The sequence below is a fragment of the Prionailurus bengalensis genome, chromosome X (assembly GCF_016509475.1).
Source record: "Prionailurus bengalensis isolate Pbe53 chromosome X, Fcat_Pben_1.1_paternal_pri, whole genome shotgun sequence".
Classification (NCBI taxonomy): domain Eukaryota; kingdom Metazoa; phylum Chordata; class Mammalia; order Carnivora; family Felidae; genus Prionailurus; species Prionailurus bengalensis.
In genome coordinates this window covers 74,060,785-74,083,204 of record NC_057361.1, presented here as the reverse complement: position 1 = coordinate 74,083,204, position 22,420 = coordinate 74,060,785, and the positions used below count along the sequence as shown (strand labels likewise).

Here is a 22,420-nt window from a genome sequence, read left to right as displayed (position 1 = left end):
GGATTTCCATGTTAAGTATCAGCTGCAACAACACACTTAACACCTATATGTAATTCATGTTTGAAAACTTGCTTTGACTTTTCAAATGAGATCAATTATAAGTACATACTAAAATGATACAATAATTTTCATGTTTGACTAATAATTGAAGGAAAGAATATATTTCTTCTTCCTCTCTTCTGCCTATTCCATTTCTTGAAATGACCAGTTTCCATCCTATTGATAAAGATAGCTTTATGGCAGCTTCACTACCACAACACATGCACCACCTTTTCCAGTGTTGACAGGAATTTCCTAACACAGAAAACAAAATCAAGAAAAGAAATTACCATTTTAATAAACTTTGTCCTCAGCATAATATATATAATACAACATGTTGGAGTTGAACAAGTCCTTAGCTATTCTGGTCCAACATTGCCCTGGCATAAAGATGGAAAATGCAGTCCAGATAGTTGTCCAATATGGTGGAAAGAGTATATTATTTAAATTATGTAGACCTAAGTTTTAGAAGCAGTTGATTTGGGGTTATGATTTTCTCATTTGAAAAGTTACAGCTAATAATTCTCATCCTTCAAGCTTTTTGTTACGATTAAGTGAGACAATGGATAAAAATAATTTGGCAGATAATGGTTATAATTCCATTATCCATTAGCTCTCTTTCACTCTTTCCAAAGTCACACAATGAAAGAGTGAAAATCCAGGAATAGAATCTAGATCTCTTAGCTACTGGTCAATAATTTCCAGAAAATTAAATTCCACAAGCTTATACAAACATTTTGATTATTGTATTTGATCTAGCAACTCCTTGTTTGCTAAAAAAAATTCTCTGCCATTCCTAGCTGGTCCTGAGCATTGATAAAGTAAGAAGCTACCTACATGGCCAAATTTGAATGTTCCCGAGGGTCTTAATGAATCATATTGTTGGAGAAAAGAGACAGAAAGCCATTATCAACTATCATTATATTAACACATATTTATTTACAACAGTAACCAACTTACTACATACACTACAGAGCAGCAAGAAGTCAGTGTAAGGGAAGGTGAAGTTAGATAAAATACAATGTTTGTCTGTGGAAATGATGAAAAATTAATCATACTCTAATTTTTTTATTAAGCTATCATTTAATTAATAGAACACCACTAGATATTTTGGAATAAATTCATAGTTATCACTAGAAAAAATGTCAAAAATATCAAGTTTGCCTTTAGAATCCCCAAGATATCCTTTCAGGGCCTTCTTATACTCTCCTTAGAATTTCTTCTGTTTGATGCCTAGCATTCTTGAGAGGGTTTAATTCCAGTTTCTCATCATGCACTAAATTCCTTGAATGACTGATTAAGATGAAAATTGTTGCAGTTTATAGAATGTATAAAAGTGGAACTGAAAACAAATTTCCCATGGGCAACAGCCAATAAGAAGGAGCAGATATTTGTAGACAAGGACATTGCTCTTGAGTTCTCAAGTCGTAATACATACATAAAAATCCAGAGTAAAGCTTTTGAATTATTGGATCTGATTCACTTTTTTGTGAAAGGAATGAGCCCATAAAGTCAAGAGAATGTGCTGTCCCCTTTCATATAAGTACTGATGGATCCTGTTCATGACAAATTAGATCGACTGTTTCTCTATAGCACAGATAAAGAAAATACTGCAAATTTTACTAAAATATTCTGGGTAGGCCCTAGAGAAGAAAAGGATGAAATTAATTCTAAAGTATATTTTTTAAACTTTTATTAAAACCTGAAATGTACTAATTTCCATACTTTCAATGATAGTACCTCTTTCCATTCATCTTTCTGTGCATCATATGACTCAACAGTGTTCAAATAAGTATGACCGTCATATCCTCCAACCACATAGAGTTTACCTCCGAGGGGACATACAGCAACGGCATCTCGAGGAACACTCAGAGGTGCCACAGTTGACCATGAATCATTTTTTGGATCATACCTTAAGAAGTTTAGGAAGACAATTGAAAAGGGAAGTCCAATAGTGTTAAAAATAATAAGCATTCATAAAATGTATACTTATCCAATATAAGGAATTAAAAGCACCTTATAAATATCAAGTTTAGTTCGACCAATAAGTGTTAAAATAAATACATGAAAAAATTCTATTCATCCACAAGAGATCACTCAAGCATATAAAAATGTATTTTCTTTCCAAAATACTATGTATTTGATCAGTACTCAGATTCTCTATGAGGAAATTTCATATATTAGTATCTTAACATTATATGAAAAATGCCCCCTCTTTTTTTTAGTATGCTATTTGGAGAGCTTTTGTTTTTCTCTTACCCTTTGTTTCTCAAAAGTTATATGTGAGATGCCTGATCTTATCATATGAAAGCTCACATTTCAAATAAATCTGAATATAATTGTCTTTTTTGTTTTGTAGACTGTAGTAAAATAGTTTTAATACTGTTTGTAGTTAGAATGGCCATAGTCTTATCCTATATTTTCCCCCCATGAATATTCCTATTTATTGTAACAGAAGGTTTTTTTCCATTTTAATCTGAAGCTAATTCTTTATCTCCAAACCTTTTCTGTGAGCAAAATGAAAGAGAATTCAGTAAGTAATAAAATCTTCTCCAGGAATTCTTTCGTAAAATTTTAAGCCTTTTAAAAAATGCACAACACTAAAATTCAAAAGGAATAAACAATGAAAGAAAAATTATATAATTATACATGAAAATGTTCTCTGATTTTGTATTGGCCTAGGTACAAAACTCAATGAAAAAGGTGTATTTTACAGAAGACATTTTTATTTATTACCTTCTACTAATTTTCTTATATTTCTATTTCCCCTTTCATTTCTGTTTTCATGTCTTTAATTATACTCTAAATTATCTAATCTCAGGTTCCATTTGAACTTGGTCTCACATCCAGTAATATTTTTAATAATATCTGTAATCAGCAATAATTAAAATATCTTTCATGTCTCATACATATTGCTGAGTGTCATGTAATAACATCTTCAATTTTGATGTTATAATAAAACCTAGAACCAGAAAATCCACAACTGTATGCTTTAGTTAAACAAAATTTTCAACATATTTGCTATTGTTAATTGATGTTGCAGTCAACTAACAGAGTACACATATAAATGAATGGGGAACCAAGGCTCACAGAAGGGTTTCTTTACACATTTGCATCCAAACCTGACTTTCCTGTATGTGCATGATAATGCTAAAAAATCTGGCAAATCTGGATTTAACATGAGGGATTGGGGTAATGCTGAATCTTCTGAAGAAAACACATTGGCACTATGGTTACTATCTATAAAGGCACACAGGAAAAGTTATTAAAGTAAATGTTTAGCCACTATATCACTTTCAAATTACATAACATCACAATTATCCCTTTTTGTTTTTGTTTTTCTATCTCTCCTCACTTTGAATATACGTATATATATTCTAGTAGAAAAAAAATGGAGCCTGAAATAAAGACAATTCATCATGGATTTATTCTTACACTTAGAGAAATTAGGAATCATTTGCTTGACTTCTTTGCCTCAATTTTCTGATCATCATTATAGAAATAGTAATCCCTGAATCAACCACCATGTTTATGTGATGATTTTAGAAAAATTTAAATGATTACCTTAAATAATTGAATGAGACTCCTAAGGTATTAATAGGCCAACAGCGTTTTAGGTGTTGAAAACAGTGTCAGGAAAATTGTCTCAGACATAAAAATGAGGATGATCAAATTTCACAGAACATGAACTTTTGATTGGTTTTCTACTAACAGGACTATTTTATAACTCTGTAGGTGTTAAGTTGTAGAAAGCTGCGTTTTCTTGTGATTCTTATACATGACAACATAAATGAATTTTGCCTGATAGAGATAGAATTAATTTCCATCAGGTAGAAATGACCCCCAATGATTGTATTTTACTCTCTATAAGATATTAACTACTTCCTTGTCTATTAATATTTTTTTCAGTATTATTAATTGTCTTTATGTCTTTTCTTCAAAGATTCTTTGAGCCCTCTCTCCCAGGATTCTCACCTCTGCATCAGTGCAGTTAGGCATCAGCAAATTAATGAGAGTAGAGAGGAGGCCCCTGTTCTTGGGCACCCGCAGGAACTTATTCCAGCTCCAGACACACCATAAACACTTTCATCTAACGGAAGATAAGCTGTGAAATCGGATTTCTGAACCACAAGACACTTGTGTAAAAACTGCATTCCATGCCAGGCCTGAAATATTCCAAAGCTCAGTTCGCTATCAGCATCCCAGGTGGTACAATTAATAAAGAGCTAGCGTGGGGCCACTGGCACAAAGAAGGCAGCTCCTTAGAACCTGAACTTCCTATTTGTTCCATTCCTTGGGTAGAAAACGCCTGTTAATTACTCTGGAGTATTTTCTTTTAGAAATTATTTTGGCGAGGAGAGAGGGAAGATGGTGGCGTAGGAGGACCCTCGGCTCACCGCGCATCCTGCTGATCACTTAGATTCCACCTACACCTGTGTAAATAACCCAGAAAACCTCCAGAGGATTAGCAGAAGAGTCTCCAGAGCCAAGAGCAGACAAGAGACCCACGGAAGAGGGTAGGAAGGACAGGAGGCAGTGCGTGCTCCACGGACTGGTGGGAGGGATCCGGGGCAGAGGGGCAGCTCGCCAGCCAAGCAGAGCCCCAGTGTCTGGCTGGCGAAAGCAGAGGGGCCTGATGGACTGTGTTCCTACAGCAAGCGCGACTTAGCATCTGGGAGGTCATAAGTTAACAGCTCTGCTCCGAAAGCGGGAAGGCTGGAGGACAAAGGGAGGGAGAGCTGCTGAGCCCCCCCAGACGACAGAGCTCAGTTTGGTGGGGAACAAAGGCGCTCACCAGCGCCATCCCCCCGCCCATCCCCCAGCCAAAATCACAAAGGGAACCAGTTCCTGCCAGGGAACTTGCTTGCTCCGCCCAAACACCCAACTCTGTGCTTCTACTGAGCCAAACCTCCAGCAGTGGATCTGACTCCCTCCTGCTGCCACAGGGCCCCTCCTGAAGTGGAACACCTAAGGAGAAGCGAGCTAAGCCTGCCCCTCCTGCCCCCGTGCACCTTGCCTACCCACCCCAGCTAATACACCAGATCCCCAGCATCACAAGCCTGGCAGTGTGCAAGTAGCCCAGATGGGCCACGCCAACCCACAGTGAATCCCACCCCTAGGAGAGGGGAAGAGAAGGCACACACCAGTCTGACTGTGGCCCCAGCGGTGGGCTGGGGGCAGGCATCAGGTCAGACTGCGGCCCTGCCCACCAACTCCAGTTATACACCCCAGCACAGGGGAAGTGCCCTGCAGGTCCTCACCACTCCAGGGACTATCCAAAATGACCAAGAGGAAGAATTCCCCTCAGAAGAATCTCCAGGAAATAACAAAAGCTAATGAACTGATCAAAAAGGATTTAAATAATATAACAGAAAGTGAATTTAGAATAATAATCATAAAATTAATCGCTTGGCTTGAAAACAGTATAGAGGACAGCAGAGAATCTCTTGCTACAGAGATCAAGGGACTAAGAAACAGTCACGAGGAGCTGAAAAGCGCTTTAAACGAAATGCAAAACAAAATAGGAACGACGACAGCTCGGATTGAAGAGGCAGAGGAGAGAATAGGTGAACTAGAAGATAAAGTTATGGAAAAAGAGGAAGCTGACAGAAAGGGAGATAAAAACATCCAGGAGAATGAGGGGAAAATTAGAGAACTAAGTGATACACTAAAAAGAAATAATATACGCATAATTTGTATCCCAGAGGAGGAAGAGAGAGGGAAAGGTGCTGAAGGGGTACTTGAAGAAATTATAGGTGAGAACTTCCCTGATCTGGGGAAGGAAAAAGGCATTGAAATCCAAGACGCACAGAAAACTCCCTTCAGACATAACTTGAATCGATCTTCTGCACGACATATCATAGTGAAACTGGAAAAATACAAGGATAAAGAGAAAATTCTGAAAGAAGCAAGGGATAAACGTGCCCTCACATATAAAGGGAGACCTATAAGACTCGTGACTGATCTCTCTTTTGAAACTTGGCAGGCCAGAAAAATTGTCACGAGATCATCAGTGTGCTAAACAGAAAAAATATGCAGCCGAGAATCCTTTATCCAGCAGGTCTGTAATTTAGAATACAAGGAGAGAGGGGCGCCTGGGTGGCGCAGTCGGTTAAGCATCCGACTTCAGCCAGGTCATGATCTCACGGTCCGTGAGTTCGAGCCCCGTATCAGGCTCTGGGCTGATGGCTCGGAGCCTGGAGCCTGTTTCTGATTCTATGTCTCCCTCTCTCATTGCCCCTCCGCCGTTCATGCTCTGTCTCTCTCTGTCCCAAAAATAAATAAAAAAAAAAACCTTGAAAAAAAATTTAAAAAAAAGAATAGAAGGAGAGATAAAGGTCTTCCGAAACAAACAAAAACTGAAGGAATTTGTCACCACTAAACCAGCCCTACAATAGATCCTAAGGGGGACCCTGTGAGACAAAGTCCCAGAGACATCACTACAAGCATAAAACATACAGACATCACAATGACTCTAAACCCGTATCTTTCTATAATAACACTGAATGTAAATGGATTAAATGCACCAACCAAAAGACATAGGGTATCAGAATGGATAAAAAAACAAGACCCATCTATTTGCTGTCTACAAGAGACTCATTTTAGACCTGAGGACACCTTTAGATTGAGAGTGAGGGGATGGAGAACTATTTATCATGCGACTGGAAGCCAAAAGAAAGCTGGAGTAGCCATACTTATATCAGACAAACTAGACTTGAAATTAAAAGCTGTAACAAGAGATGAAGAAGGACATTATATAATAGTTACAGGGTCTATCCATCAGGAAGAGATAACAATTATAAATGTTTATGCGCCGAATACCGGAGCCCCCAAATATATAAAACAATTACTCATAAACATAAGCAACTTTATTGATAAGAATGTGGTAATTGCAGGAAACTTTAACACCCCACCTACAGAAATGGTTAGATCATCTAGACACACGGTCAATAAAGAAACAAGAGCCCTGAATGATACATTGGATCAGATGGACTTGACAGATATATTTAGAACTCTGCATCCCAAAGCAACAGAATACACTTTCTTCTAGAGTGCACATGGAATATTCTCCAAGATAGACCATATACTGGGTCACAAAACAGCCCTTCATAAGTTTACAAGAATTGAGATCATACCATGCATACTTTCAGACCACAATGCTATGAAGCTTGAAATCAACCACAGGAAAAAGTCTGGAAAACCTCCAAAAGCATGGAGGTTAAAGAACACCCTACTAACGAATGAGTGGGTCAACCAGGCCATTAGAGAAGAAATTAAAAAATATATGGAAACAAACGAAAATGAAAATACAACAATCCAAATGCTTTGGGATGCAGCGAAGGCAGTCCTGAGAGGAAAATACATTGCAATCCAGGCCTATCTCAAGAAACAAGAAAAATCCAAATACAAAATCTAACAGCACACCTAAAGGAACTAGAAGCAGAACAGCAAAGGCAGCCTAAACCCAGCAGAAGAAGAGAAATAATAAAGATCAGAGCAGAAATAAACAAGATAGAATCTAAAAAAACTGTAGAGCAGATCAACGAAACCAAGAGTTGGTTTTTTGAAAAAATAAACAAAATTGACAAACCTCTAGCCAGGCTTCTCAAGAAGAAAAGGGAGATGACCCAAATAGATAAAATCATGAATGAAAATGGAATTATTACAACCAATCCCTCAGAGATACAAACAATTATCAGGGAATACTATGAAAAATTATATGCCAAAAACTGGACAACCTGGAAGAAATGGACAAATTCCTAAACACCCACACTCTTCCAAAACTCAATCAGGAGGAAATGGAAAGCTTGAACACACCCATAACCAGCGAAGACATTGAATCGGTTATCAAAAATCTCCCAACAAATAAGAGTCCAGGACCAGATGGCTTCCCAGGGGAGTTCTACCAGATGTTTAAAGCAGAGATAATACCTATCCTTCTCAAGCTATTCCAAGAAATAGAGAGGAAGGAAAACTTCCAGACTCATTCTATGAAGCCAGTATTACTTTGATTCCTAAACCAGACAGAGACCCAGTAAAAAAAGAGAACTACAGGCCAATATCCCTGATGAATATGGATGCAAAAATTCTCAATAAGATACTAGCAAATCGAATTCAACAGCATATAAAAAGAATTATTCACCATGATCAAGTGGGATTCATTCCTGTGATGCAGGGCTGGTTCAACATTCGCAAATCAATCAACGTGATACATCACATTAATAAAAGAAAAGAGAAGAACCATATGATCCTGTCCATCGATGCAGAAAAGCCTTTGACAAAATCCAGCACCCTTTCTTAATAAAAACCCTTGAGAAAGTCGGGATAGAAGGAACATACTTAAAGATCATAAAAGCCATTTATGAAAAGCCCACAGCTAACATCCTCAACGGGAAAAAACTGAGAGGTTTTTCCCTGAGATCAGGAACACGACAGGGATGCCCACTCTCACCGCTGTTGTTTAACATAGTGCTGGAAGTTCTAGCATCAGCAATCAGACAACAAAAGGAAATCAAAGGCATCCAAATTGGCAAAGATGAAGTCAAGCTTTCGCTTTTTGCAGATGACATGATATTATACATGGAAAATCCGATAGACTCCACCAAAAGTCTGCTAGAACTGATACAGGAATTCAGCAAAGTTGCAGGATACAAAATCAATGTACAGAAATCAGTTGCATTCTTATCTAACAACAATGAAGCCACAGAAAGACAAATAAAGAAACTGATCCCATTCACAATTGCACCAAGAAGCATAAAATACCTAGGAATAAATTGAACCAAAGATGAACGAGATCTGTATGCTGAAAACTATAGAATCTTATGAAGGTAATTGAAGAAGATTTAAAGAAATGGAAAGACATACCCTGCTCATGGATTGGAAGAATAAATATTGTCAAAATGTCAATAGTACCCAAAGCTATCTACACATTCAATGCAATCCCAATCAAAATTGCACCAGCATTCTTCTCGAAACTAGAACAAGCAATCCTAAAATTCATACAGAACCACAAAAGGCCCCGAATAGCCAAAGGAATTTTGAAGAAGACCAAAGCAGGAGGCATCACAATCCCAGACTTTAGCCTCTACTACAAAGCTGTCATCATCAAGACAGCATGGTGTTGGCACACAAACAGACACATAGACCAATGGAATAGAATAGAAACCCCAGAACTAGACCCACAAATGTATGGCCAACTCATCTTTGACAAAGCAGGAAAGAACATCCAATGGAAAAAAGACAGTCTCTTTAACAAATGGTGCTGGGAGAACTGGACAGCAACATGCAGAAGGTTGAAACTAGACCACTTTCTCACACCATTCACAAAAATAAACTCAAAATGGATAAAGGACCTGAATGTGAGACAGGAAACCATCAAAACCTTAGAGGAGAAAGCAGGAAAAGACCTCTCTGACCTCAGCCGTAGCAATCTCTTACTCGACACATCCCCTAAGGCAAGGGAATTAAAAGCAAAAGTGAATTACTGGGACCTTATGAAGATAAAAAGCTTCTGCACAGCAAAGGAAACAACCAACAAAACTAAAAGGCAACCAACGGAATGGGAAAAGATATTTGCAAATGACATATCAGACAAAGGGCTAGTATCCAAAATCTATAAAGAGCTCACCAAACTCCACACCCGAAAAACAAATAACCCAGTGAAGAAATGGGCAAAAAACATGAATAGACACTTCTCTAAAGAAGACATCTGGATGGCCAACAGGCACATGAAAAGATGCTCAGCATTGCTCCTTATCAGGGAAATACAAATCAAAACCACACTCAGATATCACCTCACGCCAGTCAGAGTGGCCAAAATGAACAAATCAGGAGACTATAGATGCTGGCGAGTATGTGGAGAAACGGGAACCCTCTTGCACTGTTGGTGGGAATGCAAACTGGTGCAGCCACTCTGGAAAGCAGTGTGGAGGTTACTCAGAAAATTAAAAATAGACCTACCCTATGACCCAGCAATAGCACTGCTAGGAATTTACCCAAGGGATACAGGAGTACTGATGCATAGGGCCACTTGTACCCCAATATTTATAGCAGCACTCTCAACAATAGCCAAATTATGGAAAGAGCCTAAATGTCCATCAACTGATGAATGGATAAAGAAATTGTGGTTTATATACACAATGGAATACTACGTGGCAATGAGAAAAAATGAAATATGGCTTTTTGTAGCAACGTGGATGGAACTGGAGAGTGTGATGCTAAGTGAAATAAGCCATACAGAGAAAGACAGATACCATATGGTTTCACTCTTATGTGGATCCTGAGAAACTTCTCAGAAACCCATGGGGGAGGGGAAGTAAAAAAAAAAAGAGGTTAGAGTGGAGAGAGCTAAAGCATAAGAGACTGTTAAAAACTGAGAACAAACTGAAGGTTGATGGTGGGTGGGAGGGAGGGGAGGGTGGGTGATGGGTATTGAGGAGGGCACCTTTTGGGATGAGCACTGGGTGTTGTATGGAAATCAATTTGACAATAAATTTCATATATTAAAAAAAAAGATTCTTTGAAAGATTCAGTTTTAACATTGTATAAATTGCCTCATTAGTTAACGAATCATAAAATCTTTGACCCATGTTAATTTTATTTTTGTATGATAGCCATAAGTATAATTTTTTGAAAATTATAATTTAACACTTGCCATTTTCTTAAGGTCTTTTGAAGGAAAACACCAATAAGGGGATAATAATAGTAATAACAATAATAATCATTACAAAAAAAATACAAACAAATACAATACCATCAGATAACTTCTACTGAGTACTTAACAGGTGCCAGGAAGTGTGCTTACTGCCTTATTATTTATCATATTATGCTTTCTGATGTTGACGCTATAATCATCCTTTTAATTTTTCACATGAGGAAACTGATGTTAGTGGATGTAAACTAACTGGGTCAAGGTCACATAATTTGTAAATAGTAGACCTGGGATTTGAACTCAGATTGTTCTGACTCCAAACTTAATACTTTTAACTAGTATACTATACATTTTTTGGTATATGGGAAGTGCTCTTTTTCTCCATTAATTTTTTTAATATATCTGATTTTTTAAAAATAAATATGTTTGGAAATTTAACTATGTCAGTAAATAAGATTAAACATTTAAATATTAGGATATGTTTGTCGAATATTTAGTTTTGTAGTCTGCACTATGAACTTTTTCATATAAAATATGAATTGAGTTTCTATTTTTCTAGTTGCATGTGTGAATGCCTATTTAAATAAATATTGACACTTTAAGAAATTATAAAGTTAATTTTACATTGGGCTCTCTGCTGTCAGTGCGGAGCCCACTTTGGATATTCTGTCTTCCTCTCTTTTTGTCTCCCCCTCCTCTCTCTCAAAAATAAATAAACATTAAAAAATTATTTTATGTATTCTAGAATTTTTCTTATTAAATACATATTTTTCTACCAAACTTTGTTTTGTACACATATGCATTTAGATACAAAGAACCAAGCAAATGCAACACAAGTTATACCACCAAGATTCAATAAGAAGATTCAATAAGAAGCCTCCAAGGCTGCAATAGAACAAAGCATGGATTCTAATATAAATAAAAATCTCTTACTAATTTGTATTTCTTACAATAAAATTGCTATTATAAGTGCTTAGAATATTATTTCTGTCTATAAATTTACATGATTTAACTTTTAATTAAGAAGAAACTTTGTGAAGGCAGGTCTGATTTTCATAGTAACAAACCTTCATGACTTTTTATTTGTTAAATGTAATTTTGTACAGTACTGTGTTATTTTGTATAAAACTCTTCTAGGTTACTTTTAATATTTTGGTAAAGGACATAAATTCTCTATATCAATATGGAGAATATGGCCACCCTTTGGCTTCACCTTCTCATGAATGTATAACTCCAATACAGTTTTAAGTATTACTGGAAACTTAAAATAGCATAATTTGTTTTACATGAATTTGTTTCTACTTTTAATAAAGTTGCATTTTCTCAAATATAGTAATTCCTGATATTGTCTGCTTATGATCTAGTCTTTTCCAATATCATTAGTTTATATAAAGAGGAGGCTATAGTTATTCTATGTTTTAAAAACTCAAATATTTTCACAGGCATAAAAATAGAATCTGGTGTCTAGGTACCATTACTTAAAATGAAAACTACACTTACTTTTTATGGATACAAGTGTGAGGTTTTGAATGTGTGTATATATTTTCTGACAGGTGGATTTGTACCAAATCTTTTGTGAGTTGTATGCTCTCTACACTTTGGTCTATAGAAGGCATCAAAAAATTATCTAGGCAATTAAATAGGTGATGAGTGTTAAGGAGGGCACTTGTGATGAGCACTGGGTGTTGTAAATGATGAATTGCTAAGTTCTATACCTGAAACTAATATTGTACTATATGTTAACTAACTGGAATTTAATAAAAACTTGAAAAAAAATAAAATTTAAATAAATAAATTGATCAATTAATAATAAAATAAAATTTCAATAGAAACTATTCTTTTCTCAATTTCTTACAGTAGATTTTATTTTATTTTTTAATATGAAATTTACTGTCAAATTGGTTTCTATACAACACGCAGTGCTCATTCCAACAAGTGCCCACCTCAATACCCCTCACCCACTCTCTGCACCCTCCCATCCCCCATCAACCCTCAGTTTGTTCTCAGTTTTTAACAGCCTCTTATGTTTTGGCTCTCTCCCTCTCTAACTTTCTTTTCCCTTCTCCTCCCCCATGGTCTTCTGTTAAGTTTCTCAGAATCTACATACAAGTGAAAACATATGGTACCTATTTTTCTCTGTATGACTTATTTAACTTAGCATAACACTCTCCAGTTCCATCTATGTTGCTACAAAAGGCCATATTTCATTCTTTCTCATCGCCTTGTAGTATTCCATTGTGTATATAAACCACAATTTCTTTATCCATAAATCTAACCTATGCCCCAGCAATAGCACTGCTAGGAATTTACCCAAGAGATACAGAATGCTGATGCATAGGGCACTTGTACCCCAATGTTTATAGCAATGCTTTCAACAATAGCCAAATTATGGAAAGAGCCTAAATGCCCATCAACTGATGAATGGATAAAGAAATTGTAGTTTATATACACAATGGAATCTTACAGTGGATTTTAAACAAATATTTATTCTACTATATATTTTTGGTCTTTCTAAAAGAGAAACACAATTCCCCTTCACACACACACACACACACACACACGCACGTGCATAGTAAAAGCTTAAAATTTGGTACACATGCCAAAATTCTTCATTACAAAAGTAGAAGTTATTGGCTTGAGGTTTAATTATATCATTTTTCCTGAGTGTAATATACTGAGCTTTTGGTTGCATATTGAAATGGAAAGTCAAATATGATTAGTTTCCAAAGTTTACAAAATCTTTTTTGCCACTATTTTTCATTTAACCAAAGAGGGTTTCAACTTCCACTTCTGTATGGTGATAAGGATGTACTAGATTTTCAAGGTCGTTTTCATTTGTAATTACATATAATTTCTTTATTGTACTTCTGTATGTAAATAAAGAACATAACAAGTTCAGCTTTATCTTTCAAATATGCAGGTAACCCAAAGTGATTTTCATGTGATTTTTATATTGTTTCTAATGTTGCATCACTAGTGAGTTATGTCAGCAAGCTGGTAGACTAAGAAGCTCTAGGATCTCATGCTGTCACAGAAACATGAAATAAACGGATATTATCTGAAATAACTATAGGAGTTCTGGAAATCATTCAAAGATCCACAGCCAAATAAATTCTCAGTCAAGAAAAGGCTTCATTCAAATCAGTAGGCAGTTTTGTGATATTTTCACTTGTCCTTGCCCCCAACCCTCCCAGCAAATGACATCATGGTTTGTAGAAAGCAGTGACCTGATCCCAGTTCCTTTCCTTGAACCAGAGAGAAAATAACAGACCTAATATGCAAGAATCTAACCTGTCTGGTTGCTGAAAGACAGATTATTCTCTGTTACATAATTCAGATATCAGAGAGTCAAAAGTGACACAGCCCAGATCTCAGGTTAAGAAAATTCATGGGAAGTTGTAGAACACATGGCTTGTGAAACATGTAGGGATATTACCGATATATACACAACTTGGGAAAAAGATAACTGATTGAAGATTATAAGAGAACAGCTAAAGCTTAAGAAGCAGCATGGCTTAAACTCTTAAGGAAAATAAGACATTTAAAAACTGCCATATACACAGAGAATCAAAACACACACAGGCACACACACATACAAAAGTTGAGGAAACACACATCCAAGAAATGTCTGAAAAGACCTCAAGTCTTCATACTGGGTTGATCCCAGGCACAGAAGATGACCTGCCAATTAGTGATGGTTTTCCCATGCATGGAGCCAGTCTTCAGAGACTGGAAGGTATGTAATTTCCAATGCCCAATTTTATATAAAAGATCACAAAAAATACAAATAAACAGGAAAATGAGTTTCATTTAAAAAAACACAAAAGAAATCTCTGGAAAACCTCCCTGTAAAACACAGGTATCTGACATACAAGATAAAGACATTAAGTCCACTAGCATATATATGTTCAAAGAGCTAAAAGAAAGACAGACTAAAGGAAACTAAAAGATCTGGAACTAAAAGAAAACTAAAAGAAATCAGGAAAATTATAACCCAACAAAATGAGGATGTTAACAAAGGAAAATAAATTATGATGAAGAACCAAACAGAAAATCTACAGCTGAAAAATAAAATCACTGAATCAAAAAAAAAAAAAAAAAAAAAAAAAAAAAAAAGCACTAGAGGGAGTCAGTAGGAAACTCAGGCAGGAAGAAGAACAAATAAGTTAACCTGAAGACACATCATTTAAAATTATGAAGTCTAGGGAGCAAAAAATACAGAAAAGTTAACAGAGTCTAACAGACGTATGAGACAACATCAATTGGATCAACATAGGCATTTTGGAAGTCCCAGAAGAAGAGAGTGGAAGAGGAAGAAATAATATTTGAAGAAATAATAGCTTAAATCTTCCCAAATGTGAATAAAACAGGAATCTACAAATCCAAGAATCTAAGTGAACTTCAAGCAGAACAAATATAAAAAGACCCACACTGGGATAATATAATCAAATTGTTGAACATCAAACACAAAAAGAATCTTGAAAGCAGCAAGAAAAATCAATTTTTGACATGCAAGCATCCTCAATAAGATTACGAGCAAATTTTTTAGCAGAAAACTGTAGGAATGTATATTGAAAGTACTGAAAGAAAAATCCTGTCAACTGAGAATTCTATATCTGGCAAAACTGTTCTTCAAAAAAGAGGGAAATATTAAGACACTCCCAGATAAGCTATTGGTAAATGAGTTTACTTCTAGTAAAGCTGTCCTAAAGGAAATTCTAAAGTTGGTTCTTCAAGTTGTAATAAAAAATTACTAAACAATAACTCAGTCATATGAATATATGAATAAATATTTATATTTATAGAATATGTATATATGAATATATAAAGTTAACTGGTACAAGTAAAAACATCAGCTAGTTATTAATAAAACTAGATATTATTTTAATTTTGGTTTGTATCTCTACTTTTTATTCTTCTACAGATTGTAAAAAACAAAAGCATGAATATAATCATAAAGCTATGTTAATCGGTACACAATATATAAAGACAGAATTTGTTATATCAATAACAAAACAGGGGAGAAGGCAGAGCTGTAAAGATTAGAGTATTTTTATGCAACTGAAGTTAATTTGGTGTCAATTTTAAAAAGATTGGTAAACTTTTAGAATGTTATTTGTAATCCCAATGATGATCACAAAAGAAATATTATAGAATATACAAAAAGGAATTGAGAGGGGCATCAAGACGTCACTATGAAAAATCAACTGAACACAATGAAGGCAGGAAGAGAGGAAAGGAGGGACAAAATAGCTATGAGATATATAAAAACAAATAACAAAATGGCAATAGTAATTATTTCTAAGTAATCACTTTAAATGCCAATGGATTAAATTCCCTTATTAAAGGGTATATCTTGGTAGAAGGCTTAAAAAAAGAAAACAGAGAGGAGCCAAGATGGAGGAACAACATGGAAATTTTTGTGTGTCTTGCATCCATGAAATACATCCAGACCAACACTAAACCATCCAACACACCTAGAAAAAACTGGAGGATTAACACAACAATCTGCACAAACTGAACCACAGAATTCAGCAGGTACAAGACACGTAGACGTGAATTTGGGGAGCGAGAAGCTGCAGAGGGCAGGGAACCACTTTTGCGGGTGGAGAGAGGATGGAGACTGGGGACGGGGGGGGAAGAATACGGGAAAAGCACCCCTCCCCAAAAGCAGCTGGAGAGAAAGTGGAAAATTGGAAACAGCCGCAGGGACTAAACTAAAAGTGGAGAAAGGAGAAAGGAGAAAGGAGAAAGGAGAGGGTTTAAATTCCATTAAGACTGTAAACAAGGGGAGCGCAGAGTCTGCAATTCCACAGCTCGATACCTGGCGGTGCTCTGGTGGGAAGGGCAAATCCCCAGGAACAAAGTGGGGTCCGGGTGGTTCTTGGGCCACACGGGGAAAAGCGGTTCCACTGCTTGAAGGACATTTGATAGAGATGTTGAAGCCACCTGGTCCCAGCAGATCCCAGAAAATGGCCACATTTGCTGGTGCTGGAACAAGGTCCTTAAGGGTGCCAGACGTATGTTGTGATTTTCCATAATCCCTGAAACACTGCTGCTACACTATCTCGTGAACTTTTACTGGGGTGGGCTGGCACCTGGCCACAGTCTCAGGCACCAGCAGCAGCAGGGTCCAGCAAGTGTTTCTGGGTGCAGCCAGCATTCAGCCATTGCTCATTCGGCCATTGCTCAGTGAGAACCCTCCCACAGAGGGGCAGAACAGGTCAAAGCAGCAGTCCTTCAGAAGTAAGGGACCGGGGAAAACAGCAGCAATTGAGACAAAACTCAGGAGAGAAGTACTGCTTGGGGCCTGGTCATGGAGAGTGAAAGAGCAGGGAGTGGACCAAAGCTGAAGACAGAGGACAGGTGCACAATTGTTGATCTGGAGAACAGACTGGGTAGCTGGGTGGCGCCATTTTCACCACTCCCACACATGCCCATACACACCCAGGAACTCTGCAACAATCCATCCCAGTAGGCTTACGGCGCCATCTAGTGGGGAGAAGAACAGTTAAACTGAGCCCTGCCCAACTGGGCCAACTTCGTTCCTCAAGAACACAAATTTCACCCACCACTGACTTAGTTTATGGACTATAAGTACTACATAGACTGACTTCTAGGGAAAACAAAGTAATTTCAGTCCTACTTCAATCTGTTAGAGGGTTCCTCTATTCAATTTTCTTTTTTTCTCTTTTACATTTCTTTTCTTTTTCTTTATACAGAAAGAGAAAAAATTCATTTTTATTTTCAATTTTTATTAAAAATATATTTCTTTAATTTTTATTACTATATTTTTTACTTTTGTTTAGTTTGCTCAAATTCTATTTTACTTCCATCATTTTATTTGAGTCTACCTCAGTGTATTCACCTTTCCAAAGCTTCAGTTTCCTTTTTTTCTTTCTTTTTCCTTTTTTCCCTTTTTCGTTTCATTTCTTTTCTTGAATGCAGAAAGAGAAAAACTTCATTTTTATTTTCAATTTCTATTAAAATATTTTATTTAATTATTTAATATATTTTTGTTTTTATGTAAACTTGTTCAAATTCTATTTTACTTGCATCATTTTATTTTAGTTTACCACCGTGTACTCACTTTTTCAAATTTTCATAGGATTTCCTTTTTTCTTTTTTTTTCTTTTTTTAATCTTTTTCTCTTTTTTGATTCTTTTCTTTTATCTTGAATACAGAAAAAGAAAAAAATCATATTTATTTTTAATTTTTATTAAAAATAATTTCTTTAATTTTTCTACTATATTCTTTACTCTTCTTTATATATATATTTTTCAAATTCTATATTACCCCATCATCTCTTTTTGGTCTACTTCACTGTATTCATTTTTTTCAAATTCTCAAACAATTTCCTTTTTTTTTTCTTTTCCTTCCTTTTCTTTTTTTTCTCCCCCCTCCTTTTTTTTTCTCTAGTCTGTAAACCACTTTCAACACCTAGACCAAAACACACCTAGGATCTCGCATCATCTATTCGATTTGTGTGTATGTGTGTGTGTGTGTTTAATTTTAATCTTTTTTAATTTTAATTTTTTTAATTTCAATTTTTCTGACTCATTAATTCCTTTTCTCCCTTCAGAATGACAAAATGAAGCAATTAACCCCAAAAGAAAGAGCATGAAGAAACGACAGCCAGGGATTTAACCCATACAGATACAAGCAAGATGTCTGAGTCAGAATTTAGAATCACGATAATAAGAATACTAGCTGGAGTCGTAAATAGATTAGAATCCCTTTCTGCATAGATAAAAGAAGGAAAAATAGCCAGAATGAAATTAAAAATGCTATAACTGAGCTGCAATCATGGATGAATGCAGCAGCATCAAGGATGCATGAAGCAGAACAGAGAATCAGTGATGTAGAGGATAAACTTATAGAGAATAATGAAGCAGAAAAAAAGAGGAAGATTAAGGCAAAAGAGCACAATTTAAGAATTAGAGAAATTAGTGACTCATTAAAAAGGAACAACATCAGAATCATAGGGGTCACAGAAGAAGAAGAGAGAGAAATAGGGGTAGAAGGGTTATGTTAGAAAATCATAGTGGAAGACTTTCCTAACCTGGGGAAAGATACAGACATCAAAATCCAGGAAGCACAGAGGACCCCCATTAGATTCAGCCAAAACTGGCCATCAACAAGGCATATCATAGTCAAATTCACAAAATACTCAGGCAAGGAGAGAATCATGAAAGCAGCAAGGGAAAAAAAAAAGTCCCTAACCTACAAGGGAAGATATATCAGGTTTGCAGCAGACCTTTCCATGGAAACTTGACAGGCCCGAAAGGAGTGGCAGGATGTATTCACAGTGATGAATCAAGAAAATATGCAGCCAAGAACTCTTTTTCCAGCAAGGCTGTCATTCAAAATAGGAGAGATAAAAAGGTTCCCAGACAAACAAAAATTAAAGGAATTCTTGACCACTAAACAAGCCCTGCAAGAAATTTTAAGGGGGACTCTCTGAAGGGAGAAAAGATGTGTGTGTGTGTGTGTGTGTATATATATATATATATATATATATATATATATATATATATCAAAAGCAACAAAGATTAGAAAGGACCAGAGAACACCACCAGAAACTCCAACTCTACAAACATCATAACTGCAATAAATTCATATCTTTCAGTACTCACTCTAAACATCAATAGACTCCATGCTCCAATCAAAAGACATAGGGTAACAGAATGGATAAGAAAACAAGAACCATCTATATGCTGTTTACAAGAGACCCACTGTAGACCTAAAGACACCTTCAGATTGAAAATAATGGGATGAAGAACCATTTATCATGCTAATGGTCAACAAAAGAAAGCCAGAGTAGCTATGCTTATATCAGGCAATCTAGACTTTAAAATAAAGACTGTATCAAGAGATGCAGAAGGGCATTATATCATAATTAAGTGGTCTCTAGACCAAAAAGACCTAACAATTGTAAACATTTATGTGCCAAATGTGGAACACCCAAATATATAAATCAATTAATCACAAACATAAAGAAACTCATTGATAGTAATACCATAATAGTAGGAAACTTCAACGCCCCACTCAAAGCAATGGACAGATCATCTAATCAAAAAATCAACAAGGAAACAGTGTTTTTGAATGACACACTGGACCAGATGGACTTAACAGATATATTGAGAACATTTCATCCTAAAGCAGCAGAATATACATTCTTCTCCAGTGCACATGGAACGTTCTCCTGAATAGACCATATACTGGGACACAAACCAGCCCTAAGTAAGTACAAAGAGACCAAAATCATACCGGGCATATTTTCAGACCACAACACTATGAAACTCGAAATCAACCACCAGAAAAAATTTGGAAAGTTAACAAATACTTGGAGACTGAAGAACATCTTACTAAAGAATAAATGGGCTAACCAAAAAGTTAAAAACATAGAAATGGAAGGAAAACTTCCAAACTCTTTATGAAGCCAGCATTACCTTGATCCCAAAACCAGAAAAAAACGCCACTAAAACGAGAAGTAGAGACAAATTTCCTTGATGAATATGGGTGCAAAAATCCTCAATAAGATATTAGCCAACTGGATCCAACAATACATTAAAAAATTATTCACCGGGGAGGTAGCGCTTGTTCAATATCTCAAAAAAATCAATGTGTTTAATCACATCACTAAAAGAAAGGACAAGAACCACATGGTCTTCTCAATAGATGCAGAGAAAGCATTTGACAAAATACAACATCCATTCTTGATTAAAAACCCTTAAGAAAGTAGGGATAGAAGGATCATATCTGGAGATCATAAAAGCCATATATGAAAGACACAATGCTGATATCATCCTCAATGGGGAAAAACTGAGAGCTTTCCCCCTGAGGTCAGGAACAAGATAGGGATGTCCACTCTCCCCACTGTTATTTAGCATAATATTGGAAGTCTTAGCCTCAGCAATCAGACAACACAAAGAAATAAAAGGCATCCAAATCAGCCAGGAGGAGGTCAAACTTTCATTCTTTGCAGATAACATGATACTTCATATGAAAAACAAAAGATTCAACCAAAAAACTGGTAGAACTGATCCTTGAATTCAGCAAAGTGGAAGGATATAAAATCAATGCACAGAAATTGGTTGCATTCCTAGACACCAACAATTAAGCAACAGAAAAAGAAATAAAGGAATCAATCCCATTTACAATTGCACCAAAACCAGTAAATTTCCTAGGAACAAACCTAACCAAAGAGGTGAAAACTTTATACACTGAAAACTATAGAAATATTATGAAAGAAATTTAAGAAGACACACACAAAAAAGGAGAAAAGATTCCATGTTCCTGGATTGGAAGAACAAATATTCTTAAAATTTCAATACTACCCAAATCAATCTACATATTCAAGGCAATACCTATCAAAATAACACCAGCTTTCTTCACAGAGCTAGAACAAACAATCCTAAAATTTCTATGGAACCAGAAAACACCCAGAATAGCAAAAGTAATCTTGAAAAAGAAAAACAAAGTAGGAGGCATCACAATCCCGGACTTCAAGCTATACTACAAAGCTGTAATCATCAAGACAGTATGGTACTGGCACAAAAACAGACACACAGATCAATGGAACAGAATCAAGAACCCAGAAATGGACCCACAAACGTATGTCCAACTAACCTTTGACAAAGCAGGAAAGAATATACAATGGAATAAAGACAGTCTCTTCAACAAGTGGTGCTGGGAAAACTGGACAGCGACATGCAGAAGAATGAACCTGGACCACTTTCTTACACCATACACAAAAATAAACTCAAAATGGATGAGAGACCTAAATGAAAGACAGGAAGCCATCAAAATCCTCGAGCGGAAAGCAGGCAAAAACCACTTTGACCTTGCTGCATCAACTTCTTAGTCAACACATCTCCAGAGGCAAGGGAAACAAAAACAAAAATGAACTACTGGGACCTCATCAAAATAAAAAGCTTCTGCATAGCAAAGGAAACAATCAGCAAAACCAGAAGGCAACCAACAGAATGGTAGAAGATATTTGCAATAACATATCAGATAAAGGGTTAGTATCCAAAATCTGTAAAGAACTGATCAAATTCAACACCCAAAAAACAAATAATCCAGTGAAGAAATGGGCAAAAGACATGAATAGACACTTCTCAAAAGAAGACATCCAGATGGTCAACTGACACATGAAACAATACTCAACATCATTCATCATCAGGGAAATACAAATCAAAACCACAATGAGATATCACCTTATACCTGTCAGAACAGCTAACATTAACAACTCAGGCAACAACAGATGTTGGCGAGGATGCAGAGAAAGAGGATCTCTTTTGTATTGTTGTTGGCAATGCAAACTGGGCAGCCTCTCTGGAAAATAGTATGAAGGTTCCTCAAAAAATTAAAAATAGAACTACCCTAGGATCCAGTAATTGCACTACTAGGTATTTATCGAGGGGATACATGTATTCAGTTTCGAAGGGACAAATGCACCAAACTGCTTATAGCAGCACTATCAACAATAGCCAAAACAAGGAAAGATCCCAAATGTCCATCGATGGATGAATGGATAAAGAAGATGTGGTATATATATATATATATACACACACACACAATGGATTATTACTTGACAATCAAAAAGAATAAAACTTTGCCATTCACAACTCCGTGGAATGGAACTGGAGAGTATTGTGCTAAGCGAACTTAGTTAGAGAAAGACAAATATCATATGACTTCACTCATATGAGGATTTTAAGATAC

The 22,420-nt window shown here is 36.1% G+C and overlaps 1 protein-coding gene across 1 annotated transcript in view; it reads right to left on the bottom strand.

Moving 5' to 3' along the window:
• Positions 1 to 234: 234 nt before the first annotated feature.
• KLHL4 (kelch like family member 4) overlaps positions 235 to 22,420 on the bottom strand; it is a 321,514-nt gene continuing 299,328 nt past the window's right edge. The window contains 2 exon segments of the mRNA XM_043569993.1: positions 235 to 294; positions 1,780 to 1,951. Coding sequence (XP_043425928.1) covers positions 235 to 294; positions 1,780 to 1,951 — 232 coding nt within the window.